The 10,161-nt window shown below is 43.4% G+C and overlaps 1 protein-coding gene across 2 annotated transcripts; it reads left to right on the forward strand.

Annotated features, from left to right (window-relative positions):
• Window positions 1-609: 609 nt before the first annotated feature.
• On the forward strand, window positions 610-8,717 carry LOC134059938 (zinc-binding protein A33). Of its 2 annotated transcripts, XM_062516492.1 has the most exons (8): window positions 610-780; window positions 2,510-3,171; window positions 3,652-3,747; window positions 4,110-4,343; window positions 4,791-4,941; window positions 6,601-6,645; window positions 6,726-6,752; window positions 7,612-8,717. In XM_062516492.1, exons 2-8 carry the CDS (start codon window positions 2,512-2,514, stop codon window positions 8,151-8,153), a joined length of 1,755 nt encoding a protein of 584 aa, XP_062372476.1. In that variant the 5' UTR covers window positions 610-780; window positions 2,510-2,511; the 3' UTR covers window positions 8,154-8,717. The 2 variants fall into 2 exon arrangements, with proteins under 2 accessions (XP_062372476.1, XP_062372477.1); XM_062516493.1 differs by lacking the exon at window positions 6,726-6,752.
• Window positions 8,718-10,161: the final 1,444 nt, after the last annotated feature.

Genomic DNA, 10,161 nt, shown 5'->3' on the forward strand with positions numbered 1-10,161 from the left:
TCTCCTCTCTTATCTGACTATTTGTGTGTCACGTTCCTGAATGTGTTCACCAGATGCATATGCACTTATATAATACCGCTCTCCAAATGAGCCGGTGCTATCACCGAGATAAGGCTTCTCAGACGGAATGTACCCGCTGCACGTCCGGATGGAACCTGTTCTTGCTCAATTGGTTGTTTTTTTGTTTTTTTCCATGGTGCTGCAGTTGTTGACCAACAAATGTAACCTACAAGATAAAAAATGTCATTGTTATTCTGCTCTACTTTGTTTATTTGTTTTTACCCCATGTATGCAAACTCCCAAACAGGCCTATTGCATCGTGTGCTGAATCTTGATCTGGATGAAGCCTTTTCACTTCAGAACAGAAAACCTAACTTAAACTTAACAGAAAACTTAACTTAAACTGAATTTTAAAAAATGAAAATGTAAAATAGCCACACACGCAGTGTATCCTCTTGCAAAAAAAAAAACAATAAAAAAAATGCAAAAGACGATGTCCACCGGTAAGCTCCTGTCCGACAGGTTAGTTTGCATTGTGTCCATTTGTATCGGGGGAAGGAGGAGCTGAGGAAGGCTGCAGCCCAGATGACAAAAGCCAATCTGTGTAGCGACTGACACCAGTTGTGCCTTGTTCCCTTAGGGTAACACCACTGAGCTCTGAGGGTATACGCCTTACTCACACGTGTGTGAACAGAGGATAGACCACACACACTGGACCACATACACACAGATTTGGCAACTAAAGCAGTGGTCTCGAGAGGAGAAGGGCTACTTGCACAGGTAAGATGCATGCAGTGGATTGGAACAGTAGCAATCATTGTTTGCCAGTGATCTATGCTGTTCTCTGCAAAGCATGTTGAGTGTGTGTGTGCGCGAAGTGCAAAGCTGAAGATGTTCAAACAATATTTCAGTGTCATATGATATTTGTGTGTTGAATGTTTTGACACAGATTTATATCAAATAGCAGGAATCTAGTGATTGTAACCACACTTGTGTTAGGGTACAAGTAAATATGTGTCTTTATGTGTTTACTTCTTTAGTATTCTCCTTTCAGCTTTTTGTGACGATATAATCTGTTCAGAGCTTTATCAGCATACCTCTAAAAGTGAGCCGCAAACCCTGTGCTCTTTTATGAGATGATTCTGTATTAAGAATGCCGAACACGTTGCGCAATTAAAGTTATCATGAGATGGTAAATGGACTGCATTTAGCGCCCTTTTTTCAACTCCTGCAGGCACCCAAAATACTTTAACATTATCATGCCTCACAATTCACACACACAGTCTCAGACGGATGGTGGAGGCTGCCATGCAAGGCGCCAACCTGCTCATCAGGGTTAAGTGTCTTGCTCAAGGACACTTTGACAGGGTCAGGAGGAGTTGGGCTCGAACCAGCAACCTTCCAGTTGCTGGACCACTCTCCTGCCCAAACATACATGTCAGGGGTGCTGCTAGGACATTTGGGCCCTGTAACAGACAATAATTTGGGCCCCACGGATAATATAGCTTTATCAAGGGCTCACTGCACAACCCTCCCCCCTCCACACACACACACACACACACACACACACACACACCCCAGCGCCACCCCTGATATATATATATATATAGAAACTTAAGCCCTTGGATGTGATCTATTACAACTGTGACAATCATGCATTGATGAAGAGACCAGCATGAATGCAGCAGAGCTTATGAAAGGTTATATGTGCTCCCAGTCACTAAGCTGTCTGATAAGCACATTGCTGTTGAGTTACAAAACAGTTTAACTACAGTGATTCCAGTCAGGTTTCATTCCAGTTGAAGATGGATTGATAGAAGGACTAGTTTGAAATGCGCAGTCTTATCTTTTTCCTCTGGCCACATTCGAACTCACACAATGCTTATCTCCTGGGAGTTGTCAAAAGACAGTCATGTTTCGTGCCCTAAACTAACATTTCAGCATCTATTGTCTATATAAGGTAGCTGAGTATGAGACTGTCAGTGGTTGCTATATCTCTATCCTAATCAGGAGGAGATCCTTTTGTTCAGTTCATTTGTCAACAACTCATGCTCATGTGCTTTCTCTCCTTCCTCCCCTCTTCTCTCCTTCCTCCCCATTCTCTCCTTCCCTCTTTTCTCTCCTTCCTCGCTCCTCTCCTCCTCTCTCCCGTCCCTTTTCTCCCTCCACCTCTTCTCCTTCCTCCTCCCTTTTCTCCTCTCCTTCCATTTCCCTTCTCTCCTCCCTCCATCTCCTCTCCTTCCTTCTTTTCTATCCTCCCACCTCTTCTCTTCTCCTTCTGCCTCCTTCGCTTCTCTCCTTCCTCTTCTCCACTCCTCTCCTTCCTTTTCTCCTTCCTCCACTCTTCTCCTCTCCTCTCCTTCCACCACTCCCCTCCTTCATCTCCTTCCTCTCCCCTCCTCTTCTATCCTCCCTTCTCTCCACTCTTCTCCTTCCTTTCCCCTCCTCTTCTATCCTCCCTTCTCTCCTTCCTCCACTCCTCTCCTTCCTCTCCTCTCCTCTTCTCTAGACATGCCTTTCTCGCGCAGCTTCCTGTCCGAGGAGCAGTTCCAGTGCTCCATCTGCCTGGACATGTTCGACAACCCCGTGTCCACCCCGTGCGGCCACAGCTTCTGCATGACCTGCATCGGCCGCTACTGGGAGGGCGCCAAGCTGTGCCAGTGCCCCCTCTGCAAGGAGACCTTCCGGAAGAAGCCGCAGCTGCACATCAACCGGACGCTGCGCGAGATCACGGAGCAGTTCAAGAGGATGTCCGGAGGGGAGGGCGCCTGTGGGGGCCAGGCAGGGGAGGCCTGCAGCAGGGGAGAGGAGCGGGCGACCAAACGCGAGGAGATCCCGGGGGACCTGATCACGCAGGTGAGAATCAAGATCCCCAAGAACTCGCATCGAGAGGACGCCCCCCCGGGCGCCGTCTTGGTGATGCCGCATCCGGACAATGCCCTAGACGCGGCCGCCGCCGACGCCGCCTCGTTCACGCGCCGGGTGTCCTACCGGAGGTACACGTTCAGCGGGGCGGGCGACGCCAAGAGGGTGGCACTCTGCGCCAAGCACCAGCTGCAGCTGGACGTGTTCTGCAGGACCGACCAGCAGTGCATCTGCGCCGAGTGCGCCGAACACGACCACCAGTCCCACAGCATCGTCGCAGCAGAGAGTCACTGGCATGAAAGTAAGGTGGGTCAGAGGTCGTGTGACTTCATGTGTCCATTGGAGAACGGAGTACAATTATTTTTGATATTATATTACGGTATTACAGTAAGCCGCAGGACAGGGTTTTATGCAAGTTAAAAGAAGAAATTTTGCCAAATCAGTGTATAAGCCGCGAGTAATAGTTGGGAAATTACGGTATATTCATATTGTATTGTTTTGTTTATTTGGCTGAGGTTTCCATTCAAAGCAACTTATGGCACATAACTTGCTTTGAATATTAATTTAGATCCATCATCTATCTGTACGTGTTCTTGAAATCAAACCCGTGATCTTGTCTCATGTTGGAAGCAGTGGGGTCTACCATTTGATTTACAGGAATTCCATTGGGTTTTGTTGAAAGACTCCTTCTCAGATTTCCTGTTGACAAAATGAATCAGTTCTTTTGCATCTGTGATGCAACAAAGAGTTGCCATTTCCTGTTTATCGTCTCTGTGTACCACCCAGTCACAGATAAGCATCAGAGAGCATGAGATACAGGAAATGATCGGCGAGAGACTACGAAAGATGGAGGAGATTAAATCATCGCTGGTGGACATCAAGGTAACCCTGACATCTGACATGCGCATTCTCATGCTGCTTTTACTAGCAGTGTCACTTACACAGTATGTCCCTAATGTACAAACAATGCATAAGCAGTCAACATTTTAACATTTATTAATTTAGTAGACACTTTTATCCAAAGCTATTACATCACAAGGGCCATTGTCATAGACTTGTGCCTTGTGCCTTGCACAACGGTAGAGGCCACAATCACAACTTTTCATGCTACTGCATGCTAGCCCAGCTCCTTAGCCACTATGCTACCACCATGAATATAGCACTCCACTGTTTCATCCGAGTGATCACTCTATTACTGGGTTTACTCTATTCCCCTCCCTTACCCCCCCATCATAAAATTCAAGATGTCCGCCGAGCGGGAGACTCAGGGGAGCGTCCGAGTGTTCTCAGCGCTGATGAAGTCCCTCGAGCGGAGCCAGGCCGAGCTGCTGGAGGTGATCGAGATGAACAGGTGCTCGGCGGAGCACCAGGCCGAGGGCATGATCCGCGAGCTGGAGCAGGAGGTGCTGGAGCTGAAGAAGAGGAGCAGCACGCTGGGGAACCTGCTCCACGCTGACGACTACGTCAAGTGCCTGAAGGTAAGTTTTACTAGAGGAGTTCAGGCCGCAGTATGTTCTAGAATAACCATGAGAACCCCAATTGAGAACCCCCTCAAAGGCTGCTCTCTTGGTGATGTTTTTTGCCCACAGAAGTTGATTTATTAGTGATTTTATTTTTGATGGTGAATAGGTGTGGTGGTTGACTGTGAGAAATCCCTTGTCCATAGCACTAGGAATGAAACACCTGTCTTGTGTATATCTGAAGATTCATACAGTTAGATTACATCCAGCGTGTAGATTTGCTGACATAACCAACGATCATATCTATATAGATAGAACAAGACAGCTGCAAATTAATATCATGTATCTTGACTGTTTAGCTCCTGAGCTTGGTTGTATAAGGTGCTGAGATAGTGACTGACCACTGAGATGCCTGTATAAGAGTTCACAGCCTTGTAAGACTCTTCCCTCGTTTCCTGTGCTCAGAGCTACTACTCGACGCTGTCCAGTCCTCCACCAATCAGAGACTGGTCTGGGGTCTCTGTGACCTCTGACCTCGGGACCAGGGGAGTGTACCAGAGTGTGTGTCAGCTGCTGGAGCGCTTCCAGGAGGAGCTGCAAAGACTTCCAGAAGTAGGCGAGTATGAGTGACCTCTCTGTTGCCGTGGAGATGCCTAGGTCCGTCCGAGAGGCACATGTACAGCTTCTCAGACAACCTTGACGGAGAAGTGAATATTGACATACTCTTATCAGCTAGCCACATCAGTCATTTTTTTTATCATGCTCTAAGATAAGAGATATGCCACAGCGCAGTGGTAGCATCGGCATCTCTACCTTGAGTATACCCAAGGTCAACCTAAGGTCAACCTGAGGTCATTTCCTGAACCCGCCCTCTATCTCTCTCCCTCACTCATGTCCTGCCCTCACTTCACTATCCTGTCAAATAAAGGCTCAAAAGCCAAACTTTATAAAGATATATAAAAAGGTGACGTGATGCAGGCTATGTATGCCATTATGTAAAAATACATTTCACATTGTTCTGGCTATCTTGTGTATGTATATAGTGTATACCAGTGTATACCACTGTAAACCATTGCCCATATCTGAGCTGTGTATGCTTTAAATGAGTAAGGATTAATTATTAAATTACTGAAGTCATAAAAAGTATTTACAATGGCAAGGTAAAATATAACTATTTTGGGACTCTAGAGGGCGCTCTAGAGCCACCAAAACACCCGAGACTACATTGGATTAGTTTGAGCTACAGTGAGGAAGCACTAACTTGATCCACAGATGTTTGAGCTCAGGATCGTGCTCTTTGTATGAAATTAGCAAAAGGCTTTTTGCCTCATTATTAAATTATCTTATTCACACTTTGCCCACCTTTTGAATTAGGGCCCATAATCTGGGTATCCCGGGTGCATTTTCTCCCATGCAAATACAACCAATCAACTGTCCACAGTGGAATGAATTCTAATACATACACTAAACATACATAGAAATCAAAGAATGTCATTTTCCATGACATTATTTTTTAAATAATTTAATGCATTAGAAAAGTATTCTGACACAATATTCTGCCATTCTAATATCGTTGTAGACTGTGAAACAATTCTTACAAATAAAAAAATAAATATTAAAACAATATTAAGATATTTCCCCATAATGATGCTCTACACTCTACACACTGGATTACAGTTAACTGAATAAACATGTTAAGGTTGGTATACACTTACCGCATTTTGTTATTTTGTTCCCTAATTCTTTCCTAATATTATATTTTATTCAAAATGTTGACAACATAATCCTGTTGTAGTCTGTTGCAGTGCCACCCAATGGTGATTTGTGGAAGTACTCTGTCATAGATGGTGACGAATGAGTCAAATGTGCTCTTGTTTTCAGGACATTCCTTTGTGGTATGGCAAAAATGCAGTGCTTAAATATGAAATTGAGAAGTAAGAAATTGAATATCTATGTATAATTAAGAGATGCTATGTATGCCAAACAATTATTGACTCCCACAACTGACTTGAGAGAACTTCTGAACTGGCTTTTAGGTTGCCATTAAAAGGCCTTCATTTTTTCGTTAGAAAATAAATTAGCATTAGGGTTATGATTGTACAATTGGTATTCTTCGGAATATTAGCCACAATGTAGCAAATTATCATTCCATGATAATATGGAATAACAATGTATGGACTCCCTTTACTCAAATAATGTACATTATAGTCTATATTGTGCTTAGAAACACCTGTTCAAGCCATTTCTGATGCTTTTAATTATATATTTTTCATAGGTGTCCAGAATCACATGGAAGCTTCTTTGATGAAGTTCCAACCAAGTAAGTACCATTTTTCTAATTTACTTTCACCTTTAAATTCCCACTATGTTGATCAATGACAATGGTTGTCTATGTTTCAGAACAGAAGAGGCTACAAGACTATGCAGGTGTGAACTAAGGATTTGTGCACATGCTAATAGAGAAATGATTGGCAACATATGGGTCATTGTGTTTTTTTATGTATTTCCCTGCATAAACATATTTTGTTACATTTTTATAAATAAGATCAATTATATTTATATCATTTTATATATATCTGGAACAAATTAAGAGACTACTGCACATTTTTCTGATTGATGGTTGCCAAGTGACATTTGAATAAATTGACAGTCATACTCAAAAAAATTAAGAGACACCTGCAAATTTGAATATGACGTCAACTCATTCAAATGTCACTGTAGGAAATGTGCAGTGGTGTCTTAATGCTGATGTTCCTAATCCAAATGCTGCTTTCTAGATCAGTTTACTGTATACCCTCCATTATACCTAGAGATTGGCATGGTTTTATTTCAGTTAGCCTAATAGCTGGTTTGATTTGCATTAAGAGATAATCTTATGGAAAGTACCCCATGCCAATCTCTAGGCATGGTGATGGGTAAGTGATTATGTGGGGCTATTTTAATTCCAAAGGCCACGGGAACTTTATCGGGATGCATAGTATCCTGGATCCATGAAATAACTGGCCTTTGAAAATAAACATTTGCCAGCCTCTATGGGAATTTAACATAGGGTGGGGCCCCCTGTATTTTAAGGAAGAACATTTATTTATTTATTTACGTTGCATTATTAATTCACAAAGACAATTGGTGTCCTTAAATGTTGAATTTTTTCTCATTTAAAAAAAAAAATAATAATAATTAAGGCATCAATTTCCAAAAGATGATTTTTGAATTTTAATTTAACATTTTTCTAATGCATTTCCTTTAGTATAGGCTATAATATAATCTGTAATCTCTCCAATACCAGCGGACATCACTCTGGACCCAAACACCGCCCATCCTCGGCTCGTCCTCTCGGAGGACCGAAAGAAGGTCAAGTGCGGAGACCGGCACCAGCCATTCCCAGACAACCCGGAACGGTTTGACCGTGTGGTGTGTGTGCTCGGCCAAGAGGGCTTCGACTCCGGCCGGCACTACTGGGAGGTAGAGGTAGGCAGCAAAACCGACTGGGACGTGGGTGTGGCTCGACGCTCCATTAACAGGAAGGGCAAGATCACAGTGAACCCCAGTAACGGATACTGGTTTCTGAGCCTGCGGGACAAGACCAACTACGCCTTCCGCACAGAGCCCTCCACCATCTTGTCCCTCAGCCTGAGGCCACAGAAAATTGGGGTGTTCGTGGATTACGAAAAGGGCCAGGTGTCCTTCTATAATGTGGAAGCAAAGGTGCACATTTACACGTTTCAGGACACATTCTCTGAGACCATCCATCCTTTCTTCAGCCCCTGTACCAACAAGTCGGGCAAGAACGAGGCACCACTTATCGTCACCCCTGTGCTGTTGGACTAATCTGTTGATACGGTGTGTGTGTGTGTGTGTGTGTGTGTGTGTGTGTGTGTGTGTACTGTACATGGGTGTGTGCCACCCACAGATGTATGATGAAATGATTTGGTAATGTGTGGCTCATGTTGTACAGTCTGTGCTGGAATACATTGTGATGACTAGAGTTGTGCAAGGATTTGTAAGGATGGAACAGGAATTGTTTTTTGTTTTGTTTTTTTGACACCTCAACTCAACTGGCAAATGACAACTCCAGCCTAGAAAATATCTGTCCATTCACACAACAAAATGGCCTGAGCACTCATATCATTGCAAACTATTGAACTTTGTTGTTTGTTATTTCTAATCTCTGAGATGATGTGACATATTTTGTAGGGTCTTTGTAAAGACTGAATATCTTAAATGTTTCTATAAATATTCTGTTATAATTCATAAGAATCTTACACATTTTCTTTTTATTTCTGTATATTCCAAAAGCCATCAGATTTGTATTCGTATTGACAATAAAATAATGTAAAGGAGGTCGAATTACAAATAAATGCATTAAAGCCTGATGTTAACCAAAGTTCTCAACTGCGTTTACTGTGCTTTTTAAATCCAATCTCGCAATGGGGTAACGCATTGTCTCTCCACCAGGGAGCAGGATCTCTCTCTCTCTCTCGCTCTCTCTCTCTCTCTCGCTCTCTCTCTCTGTGTGTGTGTGTGTGTGTGTGTGTGTGTGTGTGTGTGTGTGTGTGTGTGTGTGTGTGTGTGTGTGTGTGTGTGTGTGTGTGTGTGTGTGTGTGTGTGTGTGTGTGTGTGTGTGTGTGTGTGTGTGTGTGTGTGTGTGTGTGTGTGTGTGTGTGAAAATCGAAATATGTCGTTCCATTTTACATCTAGCCCACATCCACGCCAATCGCTGCAGCCCCAACATTACAGCTAGACCTAAATCTTACCCTAGTGTTTGGAATGTCCTAGGTTACAGGTATAATGGAGTTAGTCTAAAGCCTGTCCCGCTACAGACCTCCCAAACCACACTAAAATCCTAACGGTATTTTAGCTCTGCAAACCATACCTGTCCCGGCATGTCCAGAGTAACTGTCGATGGTATTTTTCCTTACGACATCCATTTAAACCTCCCCTAGGTGGCAGTTCTCTCGTTCCAACTAGGTTTAAGTGATGCTTTATACCGCCTACTGCAGTGTTGAAAAGTGTTAAGTATCGTGAGGATTTTTTTAAATAGCGGTATTGTTTCACAATGTCAAGCGCTAGGCTACGGAGTTAATTGGTGATATTTGGGCAACGAAACCACCAACCTCATAATCTCAACATTATCCAATGAACAGCTATAATGTAATCTTGCCTCCAGAGTAACAAGAGTAACAGGATTAACAGGTAGCCATATAGGCCTATGCATAACAACTGTAACTGATGCGGAAATGTTTATCCTGGGCGTGTGTGTGTGTGTGTGTGTGTGTGTGTGTGTGTGTGTGATGCTTGCAGCCTATGGCTATTTATTGCGTGCCAAAGAGGAAAATGTAATGTGGACGTGTCCTCTCCTTACATTCACTAAGATGAAGCTCTATTTTTATCCTGCGATAGTCTAAACTTGGGTTACTTGCAGTGGCCATATACAGTATTTTAACAGTAGGCCTATTTCATTGTCCCTAATGATACACAGGAATGTGGAAGAGCAGGACCTGGTGCACCTTTGTGACCATTTTATTTAATCTCGAATGGATCAGAAATGTCACACATAACAGTTTCAGTAGGTTTCCACGTCACGTTAGCACAAAGACAGGTAACAGCTCAGGGTAGTAGCTGCCTGTATTTGCGGTATTTGTCAGTTCTGGAGAGATTAGTGGAATGTAGAGGGGGGGGGGGCAGTGGGGTAATTGTTGGAAAAGAATAACAGACTGTTTCAGGTTTTCCTTTAGGTATTAACTTGCCACTACACCATTTAGAAGTTTGTCTCAATGAGGTGAAATAAAAAGCTTGTCATGAAAAGTGTGTGTGTGTGTGTGTGTGTTTGTGCTTG

This window comes from Sardina pilchardus, chromosome 16, assembly GCF_963854185.1.
Source record: "Sardina pilchardus chromosome 16, fSarPil1.1, whole genome shotgun sequence".
Classification (NCBI taxonomy): Eukaryota; Metazoa; Chordata; class Actinopteri; order Clupeiformes; family Clupeidae; genus Sardina; species Sardina pilchardus.